General features: G+C 37.3%; 4 protein-coding genes across 4 annotated transcripts; 2 read left to right on the top strand and 2 right to left on the bottom strand.

Annotated features, from left to right (window-relative positions):
* Positions 1 to 6001: 6001 nt before the first annotated feature.
* LOC125472472 lies at positions 6002 to 9177 on the top strand. Its single transcript, XM_048573977.1, has 12 exons — positions 6002 to 6296; positions 6409 to 6541; positions 6761 to 6834; positions 6940 to 6986; positions 7063 to 7207; positions 7315 to 7359; positions 7435 to 7639; positions 7739 to 7800; positions 7905 to 8005; positions 8127 to 8181; positions 8261 to 8308; positions 8634 to 9177. Exons 1-12 carry the CDS (start codon positions 6110 to 6112, stop codon positions 8810 to 8812), a joined length of 1281 nt encoding a protein of 426 aa, XP_048429934.1. The 5' UTR covers positions 6002 to 6109; the 3' UTR covers positions 8813 to 9177.
* Positions 9178 to 9298: 121 nt separating this feature from the next.
* On the bottom strand, positions 9299 to 10367 carry LOC103930938 (light-harvesting complex-like protein OHP1, chloroplastic). The gene is given in 4 exon segments (XM_009340336.3): positions 9299 to 9469; positions 9612 to 9701; positions 9703 to 9735; positions 10016 to 10367. Coding segments are annotated over 4 exon segments (336 nt in total). The 5' UTR covers positions 10160 to 10367; the 3' UTR covers positions 9299 to 9400.
* A 4116-nt stretch (positions 10368 to 14483) lies between these two features.
* On the top strand, positions 14484 to 19081 carry LOC103930939 (serine hydroxymethyltransferase 7). The gene is made up of 4 exons (XM_009340338.3): positions 14484 to 15753; positions 16601 to 17003; positions 17901 to 18002; positions 18322 to 19081. Exons 1-4 carry the CDS (start codon positions 14803 to 14805, stop codon positions 18540 to 18542), a joined length of 1677 nt encoding a protein of 558 aa, XP_009338613.2. The 5' UTR covers positions 14484 to 14802; the 3' UTR covers positions 18543 to 19081.
* Positions 19082 to 20837: 1756 nt separating this feature from the next.
* Positions 20838 to 22583, bottom strand: LOC103930940. The gene is made up of 2 exons (XM_009340340.3): positions 21844 to 22583; positions 20838 to 21752 (listed from the first exon to the last, which is right to left on the bottom strand). The coding sequence occupies exons 1-2, from the start codon at positions 22204 to 22206 to the stop codon at positions 21126 to 21128; spliced, it is 990 nt and encodes a 329-aa protein (XP_009338615.2). The 5' UTR covers positions 22207 to 22583; the 3' UTR covers positions 20838 to 21125.
* Positions 22584 to 23832: the final 1249 nt, after the last annotated feature.

Here is a 23832-nt window from a genome sequence, read left to right on the forward strand (position 1 = left end):
AATCAAAAGGAAGAATAATCAATATTCAAATAAAGAATGCATTAACAATAATCAGAAAAGGAAAATAGTGTGAGGAAGTGGCTGTGGAGTGTTGTCTCACATTGGGAAGTTAAAGTAACCTTGTGAAAAAAGTTGAAGTTTCATCATAAAATTAATTAACAATATGAGCTTAATTTACTTATAAGCCCTAGCATAGATTTGTAAAAAGTTGGATTACTCCCTTCACATTGGTTATTAGCTTTTAATAAGATAGGTTACTTTCTAAATTGTTGATTGGTTTTGGGTTGAAACCTAACTTCCTTTACAATATCAAAGTAGATTAACTAAAGCGAAACCCAACCAGCACACGTGCTCCTTGTCACTCGAAAATTAAGAAAAAATTATTTTCTAGTAATTCGTTATCAACCCAACCGTTCCATGGTCTAAGGTTGTTTTTGTAGAGTTACCGATAACAGTTGATGCGAGGGATCTTCGAGTCGTGTAGTGGTATTGAGGCAATGTGCTCGGAATGGGGTTTGTACCCTTCATGTTTTAGTAATTTAAATTGTGTATGAGTTTCATTTGACTACGTACCGCTACTTCTGATGATACGTGTTGATTCTAGACCTATTGATCAAAGCGTGACAACTACTAATTTGAATAACTTTTATTCGGATTACGTGATCGGCAATCTATTCTTGCGAATCAAATACCTATGGAAGCAGAGTACTAGGATAGGGTTTATAAAAAGAGAATACTATATATAAATTACAAGTATCAACAGTACTTAAATGAAAAGTAATAGTGCTGCTGGTGGCTTTCATCATTGTTTAAGATAAAGCGATTTCTAAAACATAACCATGCATCTTTCTTTATGTTAAATCATCAAGTCCTTCTTTTGTGTATCAGAAGCAGGTTTTAAACTGAGCTTGGTAATTGGTGAGTGACAAGATATGGTTTGTGTAAACAAACTAGAAGATTATGGACTAAGAAAAAACATAGCCTTCGAACTTAAGACATCTCACTTATAAGCGAAGAGGAATCCCATCAAAAGTAGTACTGAGTGGTTGAACAACTGAAGCTAATAGTTTAAAGAATTTGTGTGCCGGGTTTCACGAAAATTTTTTCTATTAGTTGAATTTTATTGGATCAAGATCTGTATGTATCTTACTCCGAACTCATATTTAATACTTAGGCGAACTTATGGATTTGTTAAGTTTGTCATTTAATTGATAAAGACCAAGTTACAGTTTTCAGAACATGTAAAACATTAATGTTTGGTTAGAGAAAATTTATGATTAACTATAAGCTATCATAGAACATCAGTAATTTACATATTGTAATGTAAGTGAGGGATCTAAGTACCAAAATTTGTGCCGTCGAATCTTGATATTTAATAACCTATAAATTAAAAAAAAGAACTTTAATGAAAAAGGCTTCTTTAAACTTTTTATTAACAAAAAATCATCCAATAACTTTATTTAATAAAAAAGCTTAAACTTTAATTAAAAAGACTTAAATTTTAATATAACGGACAACAATTTAACATAAGAATTAAAAGAAAAAAAACTAAAAAGTAAAAACTGACGCACCGAGTCTCGTGCATCACATCACCCACACAAACTCACTACCCTCATCGCTCTTAACCTCTCTCTCTCTCTCTCTATCTTTCACATATTCTATTAATTTTCTCTGTCAAATCACCATTTCACGTCAACTTTTTCTCTTCTTTTCCTCTCGCATTTCACCACTCCCTACTCTTCTTCTACTCTTACTCAATAAACAATATAGTTTTTTATTTTTTATTTATTGTTTGTTTATTTGACTATTGTTTCGTAATTTTCTTAAAACAGATTAAGCAATAATATTACAAGATCAAAAATAAATAAAAAATTGTAATTTTTTTAGAACAAATTAAGTAATAATACTACAAGGCCAAAAATAAAGAAAATTCGTAATTTTTCAGTTTTACGAACATTAGCACTATTACTATTTCTTAACTAAATATTGATTACTTCTTAAAATGAACATTATTTCTTAAATTAAACACTGACTATATCTTAAACTGAATATTAGTACTATCACTATTTCATAAACTGAACACGAGTACTATCACTATTTCGTAAACTAAACACTGACTATTTATCAAACGAATACTAGTACTATCACTATTTCGTAAACTAAACACTGGCTATTTCTTAAACGGAACACTAGTACTATCACTGTTTCGTAAACTAAACACTGACTATTTCTTAAACCGAACACTAGTACTATCACTATTTCATAAAGTAAATACTGACTATTTATCAAACGAACACTATTACTATCACTTTTTCGTAAACTAAACACTAACTATTTCTTAAATGGAACACTAGTACTATCACTGTTTTGTAAACTAAACACTAACTATTTCTTAAACGGAACACTAGTACCATCACTATTTCGTAAATTCAACATTGACTATTTATCAAACGAACATTAGTACTATCACTATTTCGTAAACAAAACACTGACTATTTCTTAAATGGAACACTAGTACTATCACTAGTTCGTAAACTAAACACTGACTATTTTTTAAACCGAACACTAATGTTATCACTATTTCGTAACTAGTACTATCACATTCGTGTTTGTTATTTGACATTTCTCTCAATCAATTTATTTGACTTTCCTTTAATTTTTTTTTTTCCACACAAACTGAGTCATCTCTTCCCCTCCTTTTTCCTGTTCACCTTCTTCAACCTTCTCTCTCCATTTACGCATACAAAAATACCCACATCAGTTTTGGTCGCCCACAACCCAGACCAAATTGAACCTAGCCCACCCCATCTAAATCCACCGAGATGCGAGTTTGAAAGAGTCACAAGAACAACTTTAGCAGAATTTGTTAGAGTTTTAGATGCTGACATTGGCGTTAGACTACTCGAGAAGAAGATGGCACAAGCATCTATGTCGATCAAAATTAATGAAGCAAGTCACCTCATTTGGTACTGTAACCCACCATTTTCTAACTTTATCTGAATTTAATGAAGCAAGTCCCTTGGAAAGGGCTGAATATGGACGTGTAAAGAGAGAGAGAAAAGGTTGAAGAAGGTGACGAGCTTTTGCATTACAGACTACACATGGTTCTCTTCGGTTATAACTCTGATGAATTACTTGGCGTGCGTTGCACACACTTTGGTTGGATTAGTTTATTTTTTTCTTCTTTTTAATCTTTTGTCCTTATCATTAAATAAAGTTATTAGGTGGTTTTTTTTATTAAAACTTAAAGTTTTGAAATCTTTTTCATTAGTTTTCCTATTAAAAAATTTAGTTAAAAAATATTTCTTGTCAGTTTCGATTTGGGAATAATATGCTAAATTAATGATTCGTTAAATTTATAAGATAATACATTATAAAATATTCATATAGGCCCCATGCATATATAAATTAGTAATTTTATGATACATAGTGCTTATAATTCAGCTATAAAGCCTTTCTAAATTTTTCAAACGATAGATTTGTTAGGTTAGATTAGATGTTAGATTAGGGAGCCGACTAGGTTTGAACCCACGCCATGGTGCAAGGGCAACACTCCTCTCTACCATTGCAGTAAAGGGTCATTTGCTGAAAATAAAGAATACCTTGATAAATTAATAAGTTATAAGCCAACAAGACTCCCCTTTGAGAGTGTTGGAACTTTTATTGTACACAAGTTTACTCTTACTTTACAAAGAGACTGTTTTCACAACTTGAACATGTACCTTTCAATCACAAAGGAAAAGAGCAACATATCTGTTTCCCCAAAACTCTTCTCTTATAAATTACGCGATAAATTATTAATTATTTAGTTTTTTTTTTTTTATGGAAAAATAAATCATTCAAAGAGAGAAACCACGATTACAACCGCTACCAATACAATCGAAGAGAAAAGCATTTCTAACAGTAGTGGGTAAGGTCCTATCCCAGATAAAAGGTATCATGAATAGAGTGCACAACGCTAGTAATGGCATCGGCAAGAAAATTCACCTCCCGAAAGGCATGACTCCAAGATATAGAAGAAAATGATCGTGCAAACAATCTGATGTCCTCGATAATAGTCTTCAATCGCCAAGGTGTTCTGCACTTGTTTAAAATAGAATCGATAACAAACTTGGTATCACCTTCAACACAAATATCCTTAAAACCTTTGACTTTTGCAAAAGCATCATGTAAGGCAAGGGCTTTAGCAATAGATATAGTATTCTCTCCAAGATTGCGAGTCCCAGCAACAATAGGAGACCCATTATGATCTCTAATGATAAAACATGCAGCCGCTTGAGATCCCACCACTAAACCATCAAAATTAATTTTGAGTCATGGCGCACGAGGGGCTTTCCACTTAATAATCTAAGAACATCTATGAACAACATCAAAATTACGAATTGATCTTGAGCTTTTATTAGTAGCCGCCATTGGAACTCTAGCAGGGTGGACCTTACAATTACGAATAATCAAATTGTTTCTATCATTCCATATTTGCCAACAAATAAGGAGAGCCTAACTAAGATTAGACAATTCCACCTTATCATTAGCATTCAATTGAGATAACCAATCATTAGGGCCAGAGAATATTCGCCAAACCTCTTGAGCATAGATACATCTAACAAAAAGATGTTGTTGATCTTCTTCATCAATATAACAAAGAGGACAAACACAATTAGTATTAGGAAAGAAATTATGCAATCTCACTCGTGTTTGGAGTCTCCTACAAAAGAGAAGCCAACAAAACATTTTTATCTTTTGAGGTATTAATAGTTTCCACATTTGGTTCAACAAAACAGTTGAAGTAATAAATTTTTCTTAGTATCAAAACCATTCATTTAAAAATATCAAGTAAGTTAAAATTGCAATAGATAATGTGAAAACTAAAATTGCAATAGATAAGAAGAATCTGGATCCTCTTTGTGAGAATCCGGAGATTCGTGAATCGTGTCCGTTCATCATACATCGTGCAATCAGAAACTATTTTAAATATTTTTATTTAAAATTAAACACAAATAATACCTAACAAAAACTGACTGCACGATGTACGATGAACGAACACGATTCACGGATCCTCAGGATCCTCACCAAAAAGACCAGGATCCTGTTGGAGATAAGAAAAGTGAAAGTCTTAACCGATGATTAATTTAAAGCATGATAGAGTTTTGCCCATCCTTTTGTTTTAGTATGAACTAGCCTTCATGCACGCGCTCACTCGCGTGTATAAGACATTTTTTGAATTACGGCATGCTATGCATGACTTACATGTTTTAAATGTATTTATATGAGTAAATTGACAAAAGGAAAATCAAATATTTGAAGTAAATGAATAATCTTAGATCATGCTAGAAGAAACCCTTCATAAAAGCAGCTAAATTCACATATAAAATCGGTCTCCATAGAATTTACATTAAGAATAGAGAAAATAATATTTAATAAGAAACTGATTGAATCACATTATTATTAGCCCATTGTGAGACTAAGCCCACCATCCTCCTCCTTAATATCGTTTGTTAAAATAAAAAATAATCATTTGACAACTAATTTAATCACATTATTATCCGCGTGAGAAAAACATTTTTTATTTGACAACTAATTTAATCACATTATTATCCGCGTGAGAAAAACATTTTTTATGACGGCATTACAAGCCTCTTAAGATGTTTTGAACGTGTTTAAAAATAGAGAAATTAGATCATATTATTGCTAGCTTATTTTGTGATACTAATTTTTTTTTTTTTAAAAAGCAAAAAAAAATTAATTATTAAAAAAGGTACTGTTTAAATAACAAAAATACCGCTGCCTTATTTGATGTATTATTTTAGAATGCCTTTGAAATCTTTTGTCTTGGAAACATTTTTGTCCAAATATTTTTCTTGAAATTTGGTGACACAAAAATTAGTATTCACATTTCATTTGGCTTTATATATAGAAGAAGATATACAAGATGATGATATCGATTGATTATACAAAAAACTTTAAATTCTAAATGAAAATAAAAATATAAAAATAGGGGATTTTTCGAATATTTCATTTTCTCTTAGTCCGAGTACTCTAAAACCCCTTTGCGTTCCAAGTTAGGGTTTTTGGATAATCCAATTCGGGAAGAGAAATCGCAGGAACCACGATGATTCCCACCGCAATTAAGCTATCACGATCTGCGGCCACTGTCGCTCGAACCGCCAAGCTTGGGCCCTCCATACGATCACCGCTGTTCAGGCTAGTCCACGGCGGGATCAACGGCTCAAACGCCAACCCTGTTGCTCTTCAGATGATCAACTACGCCCTCTCTCACGCCAGGTCTCAGAAATCAGGTCCTTTTACAATCCGGTCCTCTCATTTTTTTAATTTCCTTTTTTATTAATTTGTTTATAAATCTGAAATTAAAATCATATTAATTTGAAATTTGGGTTGTGGGAAGTGTAGATGAATCGTATGCGCAAGGTCTGCTTGTACTGGAACAGTGCCTTTCGACTCAGACGAGTGAAGGGCAAGACTCTGCTGGTGATAATTCAAGGGGAATGGTGTTATTGGCCATGTCCACTTTATCATCTGAAAGGTTTCTTTTTAATCTTCTTGGTTTTTTTCTTTGATTTGTGCACTAGCGATATTATACTTTAAACTAATTTAAATAGCTGAGAGGGGGATTAGAACTCGGGTGTAGAGGGGGCACATCCGCTCTAGCCAAGTTTGCTTGTTTTGGGTGATTAGATAACCTGTTTAAGTTATCTGTTTGAGGGAATATGAAACTCATATTAATGAAATTCAAATTTTTCAGAGGAAATTTTGATGAAGCAATGGAGAAACTGCAAAAGGTTCAAGATTTAACCAGCTCTTCATTTGGTGTAAGGGGTAAGGTTATTTTATTGTTTTACATTTTTTCTGTATTTATTTTGTAAAGTTTTGCCTTAATAGACTGATCTATTGACTAATAAACCATACTGGGTTTCGCTAAAGTTGCGGCCTTGGAGGCTCTTGTCGGACTTCACTTAGAGTTAGAGCAGGTAAGTAGACACAAAAACGAAATGTTTTCTTGTGTTCTTTTATAGCTTGAATATGTAAATGATTCTCCCTATATAGGATGATACTTCATCAGTGCTCGCAGATAAATGCTTAGAACTGTTGGTGAAGAATGAGCCTGAATCTAATGGTGGAGATTTTATAAATGCTCGCGCTAGAGCAGTAAAAGGGCTTGTTGAACTTGTCCATGGTAATGCTGCATCAGGTACAGTTGAAGGCTAGCCTTTGGCTATTTATATACATTTGCTTCAACTAGTACACTGCTGAGAGTCAGGAAAGAAAAAGAAATTTCTGAATTTAGGTTCTGTGCAGCTGAATTGTTCTTTCAAGGACTTAAGGACAACCGGGCAATCACTGGTGAGGTTCATCTTTTAAGTCATGATTGTCATTGCGTCTAAGACATATGAGATGATTAACTGATATCTAGTTTAGGTAGTACTGCTTTATCCTATGGAGAATTCTTGCATGCAACACAGAACTTTTCATTAGCAAAGGATGTCTACCAGAATGTTATTCAAGGGGGGTCAAAGAGCGAAGAGCTTGGTAACTCAAATGCATTAGCAGCCTGTAATATGTCAGCAGAGGAAGTTTCCTTAGCGGCCACATGTGCTTTGGGACAACTTGAGGCTCATTTGGGGTAAGTTCCTGACTACTGTTGAGACTTGAGTCTTTCCTTCTCTCTCTTTTTTTTTTTTCCTGTTTAGAATGATTGAGAGAATAAATCTTGTTCTTTTAGAAACTTTGCTGATGCCGAGGAGATATTGACCAAGGCTTTAACAATAACAGAGGAACGTTTTGGTATGTTTCTTTGGCATAACTTTTGTTTCAGAGTGCTGTAGAATTCTCATAATTTTTATCTATTGATATGTTGGCCTCCTTTTGGTTCCTTGATTTTTGTGTAGGTTCTCATCACCCCAGGGTTGGTGTTGTTTTAACCTGCATAGCTCTCATGTTTCGACGTAAAGCAATGCTAGAGCATTCTAGTGCTCTTTTGATTCAAGAGGTTAGAACTTACATATTTCTTTGTCTGCTATATTTCTCAACTTAGGAAGCTTTCATTTTCTTGCTACTATATTTTATGGCCTTATCCTTCCCCCTTCCACCCCGAAAAATAAAAATGACAGGGACTTTATAGAAGGGCAATAGAGTTGCTGAAAGGCCCACCATTGGACGCAGAAGGTATGTGTTAACTGTGCCATAAATTTCTTCATATGAGAGCGGGTAGTAATTGCTTATTGCCCTTTATTGGCTTGTGTAGGTACAGAAGCAAATGTAGATAGAAGTGATATAGTGGCCCTTGCAAGAGGTAATGGCTAAACATCCAAATGTTTCCTCAACATGAGCATACTCGATATTATACCCTAGCAATGACCATTTTTAGAAAATCATCCTTGATTTGTTAAAACGACTGGGCCTTATTCCATACATGTTAACCAGTTTCCAGTTGCTCAAATCTAAGCATTGTTTCCTGCACCTGGCCGGTGTGGCTTATACTGTAAAATGAGTATATATTCAAGTAGAATAGGTCTCTGTCTGGATATTTGGAAACCTGTAATGGCCTATATGGCTGCAGCTGCATGACCTGCTGACTTTTTAATCTAAAGATTCTAACCAGTTAATTGATTGTGTAGGCGGGTATGCCGAAGTGCTTTGTGTCCAAAAGAACCGAAAGGATCAAGGTGAAAAAGCGAAGGGTTGGGCGGAGGCTGCATGGAGGAACCGCCGGATGTCATTGGCCGAAGCACTCGACATATCTAGTACTAGTTCAGCTGTTCCAATTATAGATGCTCGAATCAGCAGGGTACTGTAACGACGCCATTTCAAATACTTGCAGTCGCAGTTGGAGGTTTTCTGGTGATATACATCACAAAGAATGAGAAGCCTTGCTCGCATACCGTCTTATGCCCTTTGCAGTTGTTAAGGATGCAGCAACTGAGAGAAGTATTGGACCAAGCATATCGTTACGCCATGCGACATCATGGCATGAATGTACACCGTTATGTACCTATTTTCGGATAATGTAAGAGGTATCTTAGGTGGCCATAGGTGAGAGATGAACAAGCCCTTGGAAATAGATTTGTCATCGGAGTTGGATACCTTATGCTTATTGTCGAATAAACGTTTGTTGATTATAGCATCAATCCGAGGTGGTTTTGTTGCTTCGACATTACGATATCTTTTTGAGTTGATGGAGATTTGCGGAGATCATGAAGAAAACGTCGTCAGGTTGGACGTAAAAAGTGAAGAGTATCAGAAGTGTCCTATATTACGAGAGTCAGATCTTCACACAAGTTAATTGAGGTACAAAACAGAATTACTCACTTAGATGAATTGCAAAATGCGGTTCAGTACCAGTGCTTGTTACAAATAAAGACCTCATCACAACCAAATTTAACGATCACAGAGGAATATCAAGGCCCTTTCCGATCTCCACTCCGATCAGCTGCAGTATTCCCTTGTTCAATATCTGGAAATTATGAAACCAAAATTAAACATATCAGCCAAAAGCGGATCGTTCTACAGTGACGTTAACTGCACTTTTTCGACTGACTGTAAGGTCGAAGTAGTCAATACTAGACCATGAAAACCCAAAAGAAGAAGAATTTTACCAGTTCCACAATGAAGGTTCCAATAAGTCCAATCATACAAGCTCTAGAATTCCATATTTCTGCAGTCCTGGTGAATCCAGCAAAAGGGGACCTTAAGTTTTGGCTCCACTTTTGGCACCACCACCTGCAAATTTTGATCCATATTAATGATTAATCCACCTTTTCACAACTATACTTTTGCAAAAAGTTCTAAAAATTCGTATAAATTACAACATCATGAGAGAAAACAAATGAACAAATGGATGGCCTGTTTGGAAAGCGCTTTTAAACTCTCAGATCACCAAAAGCGCTTCTGACAATAATTAGAGAAAGAAAAAAAAACAGTTCATTTTTATTAAAAATATGAACATGCTTGTAATTACAGAAGTGCTTTTTAAAGAAGCATTTCCGGCCAAAGAACGTACTCCAGCAGGAAGTTTGGCAGCTTGAACTCTGAAGGAGCCGGGACGCCTCCTGGGAGCTGGGTGGAGTTGCTGGGTTTGAGGATTTGCTGTTAGAACCCTAGTGGGGAGGAGAGAAGACGAAAGTATGGTAGATGAAGTTGCCATGTTTTTTTTTTCTTTTTTTATTTAATCTAGAGTGTTGTTTTGGTTGTGATATATGTCATGCTCTCAAGCTATGGGTTCTTTGCCATCCTTATCCACACAGAACGATTGGCAAATAACTTTCCACGTCCATATAATTCTTTTGTGTTTTGTGGGGTATGAATTGACATCGATTTATGTAGGAAGGATGTGGAACGTTGTTTTGGTATCATGCAAGCTTGTTGGGTGATTGTCAGGTCTGCTACTATAATGTTTGATGTCGAGGCCCTTCGATCTATCATGATGACGTGTATTATTCTTCACAACATGATTGTGGAAGATGAGTATGATTATGATGTCATTGATGAATATGAGCGGATCCGATGAACAACTCAAGAACACGTATCTACTGTGCTCATGGCTGAACCGAAGATCCCGTGCAACACGTGCCGTTGGAACAAGATGGACGTTACAATGAATTGATCGTTTAGCGTTACACTGATGTGCAAAAGCCCTATTGGCACGTAACCCGCCAAAATGACTTGATTAAGCACCAGTGGGGATTGCAAGAAGCTGAAGATAATTAAAATAAGCTTGTGGTTGAAGAGATAAAGTGTATTTGATGAGTTTATGTAATTTTATTTTAATGTGTTTTTTTAAGTTTATTTGATGAGTATGTAATTTTATTTTAGTTTGTTTTTTTTTTAAGTTTATTTGAAATTTTATCTGAAATTGGTTAAAAAATTTATTCGAAAATAAAGTTATTGGGCTGAGTGCTAGTGTCACATCCCGGCCTGGGACGGATCACTTCCCGGGCCCGCTCCACCACCGTAGCACGATATTGTCCGCTTTGGGCTTACCATTCCCTCACGGTTTTGTTTTTGGGAACTCACGAGCAACTTCCTAGTGGGTCACCCATCATAGGATTGCTCTAGCCCCTTTCTCGCTTAACTTCGAAGTTCCTACAGAACCCGAAGCTAGTGAGCTCCCAAAAGGTCTCGTGCTAAGTAGGGATGGGAATATACATTTAAGGATCACTCTCCTGGGCAATGTGGGATGTTACAATCCACCCCCTTTAGGGGCCCGACATCCTCATCGGCACACTTCCGCCCAGGGATTAGCTCTGATACCAAATTATCACATCCCCGCCCGGGCGGGACCACTTCCGGGCCCGCTCCACCACCGTAGCACGATATTGTCCGTTTTGGGCTTACCATTCCCTCACGGTTTTGTTTTTGGGAACTCACGAGCAACTTCCCAGTGGGTCACCCATCATGGGATTGCTCTAGCCCCCTTATCGCTTAACTTCGGAGTTCCTACAGAACCCGAAGCTAGTGAGCTCCCAAAAGGCCTCATGCTAGGTAGAGATGAGAATATACATATAAGAATCACTCCCTTGGGCGATGTGGGATGTTACAGCCAGTGCATTTTGTAAGGGTGGAGATCGTTTGTGCTATCGCATTTTTTTAGGGGTGGAAATGCTTTGGCCTATTACTGTTCACTGGGGTCTATTACTGTTCACTTGAATGGATAAATGCGTTGAGTGTTGGCGCAAAGTCTTTAGGGGTGGAACTGCTTTTATGGGTCACATTTCATGAACTAGAAGTTATTTAACACACACACACACACACACACACGATATTTCCAGGAAGTGTTAAAAATTTATGATTATTAGAGAATTTTAAAATGATGGAATTTAAAAGAATGAATTTTATTTCTAAAAGTAGTGAAATTTGTCTTTTGCCTAACTCAATGATTGTTGACCCTAAAAACTATCAAGCCTATGTGGCATGCAAGCCGATTAATTAATAAGCTAACTACGTCTTTTAGTTGTGTGTGGGGCATGCCAACTCATTAGCCGAGCTTAGCTGGGGAGTAAAATGTGTTGATGTCGCGTTGGGTGCATTGCTGACTTCTTGATCTCGCGACTACAGCCGAGGAAGGAACATGTCTCGGCCTTTGGGTTCTAGAGCTTGAAGACAAAACTGCTAGTTCTGCGAAGTTCAATATCAAATTCGGCTTTCAATGTGCCTAATGTAGTAACCTGTAATACCTCACTTCGCCGAGAAGGCTAATGAGATGACCTCTACCAATAAGGATTTGAAAATCCTTCTTGACCGAGACTTGGATAGATAACCAGTCAGCCTTGACGCAGTGCTGGTTATCCAAATTGAAGGTGCTCCGCGTTCGGTTGATTCTATGACAACAAGTGCTGCTTATCCAAACTGAAGATGTTCACCGGTTACCTTCACAGTGCTTTTTATTCAAACTGAAGATGTGTTGGCGAAAAAGAATATAAAAATCTCAAGGTGTTTGAGAGGTTTCACGTGAGCGAGGGTTTACGCAAGGCAGTTTGTGTGTTGATTTGAAGGGACCCTTTCCCGTTGCCACTTGCCTCTGTATTTATAGGTTTCAATTCTTGCTTGGCACAGCCTGGTAACTTTGTAGAGTTCAATTGCGATTCTACCTCCTTCTTCGCATAATATGCGACATCAAAATCCCAAATCCCTAATATAGACCACGTGCATTCGTGATAATGGCCCTAGGAAACAATTCTGATATTTAATGGTATTGCACCATGCATATGCATCCCTTAATGCCACGTGCTTTATTGGAGGACTTATCCATTGGTTTCTGTAAAACTTTATTAGCTTGTTGTCCTCCTTCTTATCTTTTGCATAGCACCAATCTAATCCAAAGATTGGTTTTATTATTTGAATGCCTAAATCGCAGTTTACGTGGATCTCATCTTAACGTACCATGCTGCTCCCATCTAATAACAAGAATCCGAAATCCATTTGAATTGTACTGCTTGCTTGGAAATATAATTTGCATCTTATCTATCCTATTTAAGAATATGTCAAGACAATTCGTATTAAAAGATAATTATTATGATAAAAGCCATAATATTATCCTTTAATAACAAAATTATCTTCACTCTTTCATCCGACGGTTGGGAGCTATGCTTACTTAACGACCTTGATTGCATGGGTCAATAATGTAATTTTGGGTCTAAGCAATGATACAATGAAATTTAAATGTGGAATTTAATGTATATTTAGAGTCAATGTTATATAAATGAGAGTAGTTAGCTAATGTTCTAGTATTGATGGTGGTAGGTCTTGCAACGGTGGTAGGAATGGCGGTGAAGACCACGAAAACGCAATGATTGTAGGGGTGATGGTGGTGATAGTGATGGCGGTGATGATGGTGATGATAGTGAAGATGGTTGTGACGGTAACATTAGTACTGGTGGAGTTGGTGACAACTCCAAAATGGCGAGAGTGGCAGCAATGCCTATAAAAATGTGGTGGTCATTGAGGTGGTGCTGACGGCGATGGTTGTAGTGCTGATCAGGAGAATATGGTGATGGTGACGATCGTAGTGGTGCAATTGGTGGTGACGTAGATATAGTGAGGGTGAGAGTGGAGGTGATAGGGATGGTAAGTTGGTGATAGCAGTGATTGTGGTGATGTTGGCAACTTGACATGCAAGGTTGAGTTTCTTACTTTTTTTTCTCAAATTTTTAATTTATTTTCTTCATACAAGGTCAAGTTTCAAAAAATTTATTCAATATAGAGACTATTTCAAGCCCAAGAAGTAGCATGTGCGAAAAAATGAGGCAATAATCAATAAAGCAGAGAGTCGAAATTTTGAAACCTTTTAGGAAGACAAAATTTCAAGTTAGCTAATTTAAGTGCTACTTAATACTACAATCTAGTTGTATTTCTTTTTACTTTAACATTTATAAGTTGAAAGTCCTAGATTCGACTACTGTGGATTACCAGTGTGATGCCAAATTAAAATGACATACTCATTGTGTAACTTAGCCCAAATATTTCACCCCTCATAGCCTATATCCTTTAGTCTTTAGTTTAAATATATATCATTAAAAAGGAAAAAAGTGTAAATATATATATCTATATCATAATAATTCATATCGGACTTATTATTCACGAGAGTCGAATTTAAGACCTACTACTATATCCCTTATATTAGAAAAAGATAAAAAATTATATTGTCTAATTCCTCTTAAAAGAAAAAAAAAATGACTACAAATATTGGATGTGGGATAATCGATTGATCTTCTTGGTTATCTCAGATAGATGGTACCTTCAAATAACATGATCAACAATGATACTCATTCCTTTGCAACGTAATGCGTAGGACTTCGTTGCCAGAAAACAAAACTGCACGGCTAAAATCGTCAAAATAAAAATGACGAGGGACGATAGTGAAAATAGGTCAAACTATAAGTCCCTTAAAACTAACCAGCCTTCCATTTTTACATCCAGGTTCATCCTCCCGAACCAATTAATTGAAGTTATCGACGATTTGCTGCTTCTTTTTCGCCGCTTCATTTTTCCATATACACACAAAAAGCTCCCCCCCTCTCTCTCCTCCTCTCTCTCTCTCCTCTCTCTGGAACTTGCTGGCCAATTTCTCACAAGCTTTAGGGTTTGTGCATGGAACCCTCTGCTTCTTCATCAGCGACGTCCGGCCAATCATCGACGGTTCGTATCTGTCGCTGTGGCTTCTTCAGACGCTGTTGTCGCTGCTACTGTTGCTGTTTCTACACCTAAATTCGGTAGCATCGATAGCATCTCGATACTTTCTGACCAATTTTGACCGGAAATTTTGAGAATTTTTGGGGTTTTTCGGTGGTTATGGGGCTCACGGAGGCTCAGCCGGGCCTCTCTCTAGGGTTTAGTTCGCATCAGAGTACGAGCTCGTCGAATTCAATCCAATCCGTTCCGCTGCAATTGCTCGACCAGAAAGGAGATAGGATTACGGTTGAGAATGGGGATGATCGCGAAGAGGACGAGAAGTTCAACCTCTTGGGGCACTCTATCTGCTTGAAAAGGCAGCGGGATGGGTTCGGAGTGAACCCGAACCCGTCAAAGTGCTTGGCGGTTGAATCGGCTGGGCTGGAGGCGAGGCGGGCCGCTGTTCGGTCTTGGGGGAACCAGCCCCTTTCGGTTGCGGACCCGGAGGTCCATGAAATTATGGAGAAGGAAAAACATCGGCAGTTCAAAGGTATTGAATTGGTTGCTTCTGAGAATTTTGTGTGCAGAGCTGTGATGGAAGCTCTTGGCAGCCATTTGACGAACAAGTACTCTGAGGGTATGCCCGGAGCGAGATACTACACGGGCAATCAGCATATTGATCAGATTGAATTGCTATGTCAAGAACGCGCATTGGCAGCTTTTGGTCTTGATCCAGAGAAATGGGGTGTCAATGTCCAGCCTTATTCTTGTACCTCTGCGAATATCGCAGTCTACACCGGTCTTTTGCTCCCAAATGATAGGATTATGGGCTTGGATTCGCCTTCGGGAGGGCATATGAGTCATGGGTATTATACTTCAGGTGGGAAGAAGGTAACGGCTGCCTCGATATTCTTTGATAGTTTCCCTTACAAGGTAAATCCGCAAACAGGGTACATTGATTTTGATAAGCTTGAGGAGAGGGCGGTTGATTATCGTCCCAAGATACTTATTTGCGGTGGTAGCTCATACCCCAGGGAGTGGGATTATGCCAGGTTTAGGCATATTGCAGATAAATGCGGAGCTGTGTTGATGTGTGACATGGCTCATATTAGCGGTCTTGTGGCAGCTAAGGTTTGAAATTTGATATCTTAACTCTCTCCCATTTATTTATTTTGTTAAGTTTCTCAAGTCTGTTAGCTATTTCTATACATGCGCGGTGCTATTATTATTGCTTCATAGCATATATGTCTTGAACTTGTGGGAAGAAGGAGAAAGCACATATTTTGACTGATATACTAAGAGATCATATCATGTGGGCAGAAGGAGAATGCCAATCTTTGGAAAGTTCCCAGAGCTGTGATTTGGTGTTGAGTGTGGACCACAATTAGCAAGTTGCTGAATTTGTTACCTGTTTCTGTACATGTGTGATGCTGTGATTACTGTTTGATGTCAATTTCTTCACAAAGCTATAGACTGGCTGAGTAGCTGTTGTAGGAGAGCAGGGTACTTTTAGAGTCCCCTCTCTTACTTGGCAATATAGTGGACCATCTTTTTAATGCTCATAAGTTGAGCTGCAAAATAACAACATGGGTCACTGTGGCTGCACTATTTTACATTCTTATTGACAAAATGAAATAGATACTGAATTGATTCATCGAGATATATATCACAATCTCTTGGTTCGAAACCGATACCTATATGGTATTTTATCTTATAAGTATTTTGGTTGAGCTGTTTATTCATAAACAATTGTGTAATAGCGTGCAAATAGTTCTTTTGCTGGCTATACGGCGGTCTAGTGGACTTTATGTTGACTTTCTAGCATCATTAGGTAACTGCAGGACCGAGATATTTATTAGGCCTTACTTATATTAATTGAAAAAAGGTATATCTGCTATATATTTTCTTAGTTGAAAAAAGTTGAAAAAAGGTATATCTGCTATATATTTTGTTAGTTACCAGCTACTATTCATTACAGGAATGTGCAAGCCCGTTTGATTATTGTGATATTGTTACGTCAACAACGCACAAAAGTCTCCGGGGTCCTAGAGGAGGTATTATTTTTTACAGAAAAGGCACAAAATTAAGGAAGCAAGGTGTACATCATACTGATGAGGGTAGTAACAATTATGATTTTGAGGAAAAGATAAACTTCGCCGTTTTCCCCTCCCTACAAGGAGGTCCTCACAACAATTATATTGCTGCTCTTGCCATTGCCTTAAAACAAGTAGCTACTCCAGAGTATAAAGCATACATGACCCAGGTGAAGAGAAATGCACAGGCCTTGGCTAATGCTTTGTTAAGAAGAAAATGCAGATTGGTGACTGGGGGTACTGATAATCACTTGCTGCTTTGGGATTTGACTGGTCTTGGTATAACAGGTATTATAATGTTAACCAGCCCAATTTACACATGGTGGATTATGAAATTATATTTTTCCATGTAGAGAACATCTACTGTTTAACTTTCCAGTTCTGTTATCATTTTAGTCGAATTGGTTTTTTATAGTTAGGTAAAAATCCAAGTTTACATACCTGTTCATGTTGGCATTACATTGCAAGCAAAAACATGCCCAAGGCCGGGCGCTTCCCTCTTAAGGAAGGGGCAGCGTGGTATTCCACGGGAGAGGTTTTATTCCTGGCACACGTTAGTGCGTTGGGCTTACATTAACAACCCAACTAATTTTTTAAAGAGGTTGCTATGGGGGTTCCAAAGCCGCTCTGCTGCTCTAGTTTTTTTTGCAGCATTTGCGATCTGTTTGCCCTACATCTTTTCACATTTTATCACATGATTGCTTTTATATGCCAAACACAGAAGGTGATTTTCTGTAAGAACAACAAAAATATGTTTTTGCAAAGTTCAATAGTGAACTTCTGGTCATTGATAATTTCAAAATAGAGAGAAAGGAAAATGTCTACAGAGATTCTCGGTTAGAAACACCAACCTGGCAGTTTAGGGTGGTCAAGGCTACTTAGGGAAGCTACATTTGATGGATCACCACTTTAAGCGGTTATGTTCTGGGATCCTTAATATACTTTGCATAATTTCTGAAATTGTTGTGGGGACTTTATATCCTCTCACTTTCTGTGCAGCTTTAATTATTAGCTAGTTTAATCCCAAATGTGGATGATAGTTGGGGTTCTTATCTTTTTCCTACCCTTTCTTTATTTCTTTCACTTTGGTTAAACTTGCAGTCTTGTGTAATTATAAATTCTTAAGGTCTAATTTTGTACTTCACTATCCAACCCTCTTTCCTGTGTACAATTTAAATGTTATAGGTAAGAACTTTGAAAAGGTCTGCGAGTTGGCCGACATCACTCTCAATAAAACTGCTATATTTGGTGATAATGGTGCTCTTTCTCTTCGGGGAGTGAGAATTGGTAAGTAGCCTTTGTCATTTGAATTTGATCTTTTATTTTCTGCCATTTGGCTGCTTGAGTTCTTTTGAAATGTGGACATCAGGATCAAACAAACTCCCAATTTTTTAAAAGTCATTTCGTCCAGATTGCCTTTCGTCTTTGTTTTTCCTTCTGTCGTGTGATGTAATAAATTACTCAGCCAGCTTGCCTCACAGCACATTTTTTCTTTTCATTATTCAATGGTGGAGCAATTTCGTATCTCAGCTTATCTGTTTTCCAAAATACGTTTTGCTGTATTATGTATGATATTAAGTTTCCTTTTGCCTGTTTGTTTTTTCAGGTACTCCTGCTATGACGACTAGAGGTTGTGTGGAGGCCGATTTTGAGACAATTGCAGACTTTCTTCTAAGGGCTGCTCAGATCACTGCTTCTGTTCAGAGGGAACATGGAAAATTTCAGAAAGATTTTATGCAAGGTCTCCAGAACAACAAAGATATTGTTGAGCTCAGAAATCGGGTTGAAAAATTTGCGTACCAGTTTGAAATGCCAGGACATGATTGATGTTCAAACATGTGACATCGTTCTTGCATGTGCAGCTTATTATCTTTGCTTCTGTGGCTTACTCCTTGCAATCGTGGTAACCATACACGATTCTTACTTTTTGACCGCCTGTTGTGTTCTCTGATTAGTTTCGTGTAAATTACAGAGGAATACCAGAAAATATGTCGCCGATTTTCACAAGTAGTCCTTGTCCCGCATCCCTGCCTGACAATTTCTTTGTGGTTTTTGTATAGATTATAGCAAAGTTTAATTTTCTACATCTTTGTGAAGGTGTAACTAAAAGTATTGAGTTTGGTCTCTTTTGTTAGCTATTGTTCGTTCATCTAGTTGGAGATGCCGAACCTCTACATGTCCGTTTGGTTATTCGGGAATCGGAATTTAAAACCATACACCGGTATGGAAGAGGAGTTTCGTTCCCGAGCAGCCTATTACGGAACTGGGGGCTTCTAGTTATTGTAACGAAAGTTTATGTGCAGCATTTTACTCTTTTACATATCCTACATTTATCTGGTCGTATTCAACATTCTGCAGTTGTATCATTATGCCTTGTGTGAAAGAAGCTGGAATCTCAAGCGGTACTTTTCTTTCAAGGACACTTTTTATCCTTCTTGCAAAGGTCCAAAAGATCATAATAATTGCATGTGTGTTTAGGCCAATTGACGAGGATAAGGTGCTTGTCTCTTTGCAGTCAAAGTTTTAATCTCTTTTTGTAAATTAGAGTAGTTTAATATATCGTCGTCACGTAAAAACTTTCTTCCCTTTATTTTGCAACGATTCTCCAAACTCCCAGACAAGGTGGAAGAAAGGAAATTATCTGCCTCAGAAAAGCCTATATAACTTATTGTATACAACTATATCTTTATCTTCGCTTACTACGCGACTAAGTGGTCGTTAGGAAGTCTTTCCCGTGAAAGAGTTATGATACCCAATACCTAAATCTTGAGCTTTGACAAAATCAACCCCTAAATCTAAGACTCAAAGAACTGTATGAGAATACGTGATTCAGTTTATATAATTATGTGCATGTCGACTAATCGGTGATTGGCAAATTTTTCTTGTAAAGAGTAAAAGTTATGAACCTTGTAGACCATCTCCACGAGGGTAGTGAAGGGAGGTCCCCAATTACTAGAAAAAAAAAAAAAAAAAAAAAAAGGGGCACCCCTTGGGGTTATCCTACACTAGAAGAAGACGGATTTAAATGAACGAAATTACGATATGTATGAAGTATAATGAAATAAAGTCGTTATGAGATTTCTTTTGAAATGAAGCATAAATCGGAGCACTACAAAGAAGTTCGGTGGTTACAAAGGAAACTTAAAGCTCATATAAGTTATCAGAATGTTATGAGAAGGTTTCATCATGAGCACCGTTGCCTTCAAAGTGAACCGAATCGGATAAAAGCTTCTTAATTATGATCAAAAGAAGGAGCTTTTTTGACCTTAAAGCAACCAAAGAATCAGACTACAGTCTTAAGCCTCCCTTTTTCATCATTCCTTCACAACAAGAATCATTACTCATTTACTAAAACAACTAACCACCTACTCTCGTACTTCATGAAAGCGATTTTTCTTGATTACCTACAGATACTAAGAGCTGGTAGTTTTTTCAACTATTCGATTGGGTCCGACTTTTATTGATCTTTAATTTTAAGTTGCTAGATCAACTCCAACGATCAATTGTGAAACGACACTCAATATTTGTTGGTACCTGAAAAAAAAGAAGATATTTTCATGAAAGACACCAACAACCACAAGAGAGAAACCTTTTCGAAAGAATCATATACTCTGATAATTAATATTTCCTTTTCTTTTTTTATATCAACTAAAAAGTTTGAATAAATAGGATTTTGATTGTGCCCTCAAGTCTAAAAGATAATGACAGTAAGCTTCCAATCCATTCTTTTTCATCTTTTCGTTCACCCAATCCTTTTTTACTCTCACTTTTTCTTCTTTTTGTGTTCTTGTAATTAATCTTTGAAGAAAAATAGTCCTCAATTGGATTTAACACTAGGTCTTCTCAACCCATAATTGCATATTTTTTTTATACCGACGGTTTTTTTAATACTAGCAAAATTCTAATTTTGACGTTTACTATGAGAAAGAGAAAGATTTGAATCTGAAACGTAATAATTTAGAACTGAAATTCCTACTGGACAATTCATCACTTGCAAAAAAACCTAAATACAATAAAATCTATTTTTGGATTCAACTGTAATAACTAATAATGAACTGTGTTTTACAAGTCGACGTTCAAAGTTGCTCTAAAATACTTTAATCTAGAGAAAAGGCACATATCTGCAACTAGTAACTTTTCCTTTTATTTCGATTGAGGATGTTCGATCATAATTTCAGTCCAAATTACAAAAAGAAGATATTCAAACTTTAGCGCATAAAAGAAAAAACCCTATGTTACTAGCAAACTTTTCTACGCCAAGTTCAACTAGTAACTACAGGACCAAAATAGAAGACACGAGAGAGAAAGTGACAAGTAAGAAAAGACATTTTCTTCGGAAGGTAAAATTTTCTTTTCCAATAAGTTTTTTTAACCCAACACTCTTGGTTTTTTTTTTTTTTTTTTTTTTTTTTACCTATGACTGCAAAAGTCCAAGAGCTTCTTCCTCCCCTCAACAATTTCATCAAACAAATCATCAAGTTGGCTCACAATATTCTCAGTACCAGAATTCAACACCCCAAAACACTCTCTCAAATTCTCCACTCTCTCTCCAATCCCACTCTCACTCTCCCAATCCATCACTCCCTGCTGCGGGCTCCTCCTCTCTTCCAGTTTACCTCTCAGCTCCTCGATCGCCGCCTTTGACCGCCTGAACTCCCACATCAGAATCCCAGGCCTCTCGCTCATCTGCCCCATCTCCGCCGCCACCAGCTGCTGCAGTCTGGCCGTTGATATCATGAACGGTGATCCGAAGATCAAGCAGCCTTCGTAGTCGTAGTCTCCTTCCCTGCAAAAGGTTGAGTCCTCTAACGAGCAGAAGACCAGTCCGTACAGCAAGATCATGAGAAGCAGAGAGCTCACGTTTCTCATTGCGTACAGGACTCCCCTGAACCCGCTGAACCCATTCAGCTTCGATTCGACGGCGATCCTTTCGTCGAATTTCAGTGAGAGTGGTTGGATTCTCGTCTCCATCAGCGCTCTGTTCTCTTCCTCCAGTCCAAACGCCTCCCGTCGGCACCGAGAAATCGCGCGCACCACCTGTTCGAAATGACAGAACTGATAAGTCACCCAAAAATTGAGCTAAATTTTGAAAGAAGTTTAAAGATTGTGATCAGAATTGAAGACCCACCTGGCGGGAGAGCTGAGGATTGAGATGGTGGTGAGAGTCGAGGAGGGTGGAGGTGATGGTGAGGCCGGAAGTATAATAATTCTCCATGGCGGAGACGGCGGACTTGAGGACATGGCAGGCTTCCCAAAGCTTGGAGCTTTCGTCCATGTACTCGTCAAGCCACTTGTCCCCAACAGGCAGATGGAGCTTTTGGACGAGAAGGGTCAGCTGGGAGTGGAAAGATCGAAGAAGGGTAAGAGACCTTTGGAGGAATTGGATTGACATGAAGTTGTTCGAAAGATATACCCTTTCGAGATCGTCCATCCCACGAGCCAGAAAGGAGTAGAAGCCATTGACAGAGTTCGTGGAGGAAGGATCATCCATTTTTTAGTTTGTTTTCTTCAATTCTTTTGGTGCGGAGTAAAAATAGAGGGTGGTATTTGAATTTAAATGATGAGAGGAAGGCGTTGAGGTATGGAATGGGATTGTGGGAAGGAGGGAGAATCTCAGAAGACGAAGAAGCTCAGGTTTCGAAGGTTGAAAACGATTGTTGTTGTTGGGAGCAATGATGGGTGTTTCCTAAGGAGGGGAAAAGGATGAATGGTAATATGCCGTTTTCATCGTTTTAAACTTTTAATGGGATGAAACGATGTGTGAAAAATAAAAAATTAGCCTCAAAAAAACCCAAAAAGGTAATGTAATTAATGTGTATTTGTGGATTGAGAGAGACTTATACAACGAGCAATAAATTTTCATTAGCTCAATTAACCATTACCATCAATTTTATACGCATAAAAGGAGGTGGAGGGGAAATATTTAGTAGGGCAGTCTAAACACGTCATATGTATGATAGCTCTTACAAGCAAGCAAGACTCATTGCATTTGAGTTCTACTCGGCCTCACTCTGGTCCCACACGTTGTTGTACAGAATAGAGGGTGTTAAGTAGGGTTATTACTTACATAGAATATATTTACTGCTACCGTGATGACTTAGTTTAATAATAAATTGTGATGTGAAAAGAAACTTAGACATGATATTGCATTATTGAACTGGGATGCCATATGGATGTTAACCCATCCCATGTAAATCTTTTGCACGAAGTAGAGAGACAAGGGGCATGTGGGTATGCTTACGAATTGAGAAATGATTTTTTGCATATCTAATTTTTTTTTTCTTATGACCATCTCTGTTTATTTCTATCTCATAATTCATCTTTAATATATTTAATTTCAATGTAAAAGTTAAGCAGAAATGTGTTAGAGAAGAAAATAAACGCGTTTTACAAATTTGGTTGGAATGAGGTTATTGGGTTGTAAAGTGTTTCTAATTTTACGTGTACAACTTCTAGTCCTTCCAATATTCTTGATTTGATGTTCCTTCTTCCTTCCTCCTTCTCTTCCTCGAGCTACTGATTTGGCTCCTTAATCACCCCCCCTCCCCTCTCTATTCCATTGAAATCTGTGAGTTTCGTTTTTCCTAGTTACTTCTTGTTTTGTTGATTTTTTTTTTTTTTTTTTGGGAAAAAGGAGGGGGACTTTCTTGACTTGGAAATGGAACGATGAGGTTCCTTCCCTTGTATATGTAGTAATTGTATTGTAATTTGAAAACCCTTCTTACCATGCATAAATACTCAGTCTTTTTAGGCGACAATTACCTTTAATATACAGTTTCTGTTAATCATTTTTCTTTGGGGACAAAAATTGATGATGCTTCTTCATGATTCATGCCCCATTAATTAAATCCCAGCCGTTTATTTGGCACTCCTTTAGGACCTGTCCAACGGCTGAGAATGTAAATCTTAGTTTGAAATGATCGAACTGCATGGGTGCTGCAGTCCCCTCCAAAGATTATTTGTACACCACTTGCTATATGTCATCCTCTACATATATTATAATAGGCATATTTTAGCAATATTTATGAAATTCGAATTTAATTCCATATTTTTACAACAATAAAACTATAGCTACTTTTTATTTTGCAACTCGATTTTGCTCCACTTGTATTCACTC

The sequence above is a fragment of a genome, unplaced genomic scaffold (genome assembly GCF_019419815.1).
Source record: "Pyrus x bretschneideri cultivar Hongxiangsu unplaced genomic scaffold, Pyrus_bretschneideri_v1 Contig11, whole genome shotgun sequence".
In the NCBI taxonomy this organism is placed as follows: Eukaryota; Viridiplantae; Streptophyta; class Magnoliopsida; order Rosales; family Rosaceae; genus Pyrus; species Pyrus x bretschneideri.

Bases quoted from the DNA above. Each gene is read 5' to 3' on its own strand.
- LOC125472472 (XM_048573977.1), top strand. From the start codon at position 6,110: ATGATTCCCACCGCAATTAAGCTATCACGATCTGCGGCCACTGTCGCT. The intron at 7,360-7,434 runs GTGAGGTTCATC...TATCTAGTTTAG, and splicing joins GGACAACCGGGCAATCACTG to GTAGTACTGCTTTATCCTAT. The intron at 7,801-7,904 runs GTATGTTTCTTT...ATTTTTGTGTAG, and splicing joins AATAACAGAGGAACGTTTTG to GTTCTCATCACCCCAGGGTT.
- LOC103930939 (XM_009340338.3), top strand. From the start codon at position 14,803: ATGGGGCTCACGGAGGCTCAGCCGGGCCTCTCTCTAGGGTTTAGTTCG. The intron at 15,754-16,600 runs GTTTGAAATTTG...TATTCATTACAG, and splicing joins GCGGTCTTGTGGCAGCTAAG to GAATGTGCAAGCCCGTTTGA. The intron at 17,004-17,900 runs GTATTATAATGT...TAAATGTTATAG, and splicing joins GACTGGTCTTGGTATAACAG to GTAAGAACTTTGAAAAGGTC.
- LOC103930940 (XM_009340340.3), bottom strand. From the start codon at position 22,206: ATGGATGATCCTTCCTCCACGAACTCTGTCAATGGCTTCTACTCCTTT. The intron at 21,753-21,843 runs GTGGGTCTTCAA...CATTTCGAACAG, and splicing joins ATCCTCAGCTCTCCCGCCAG to GTGGTGCGCGCGATTTCTCG.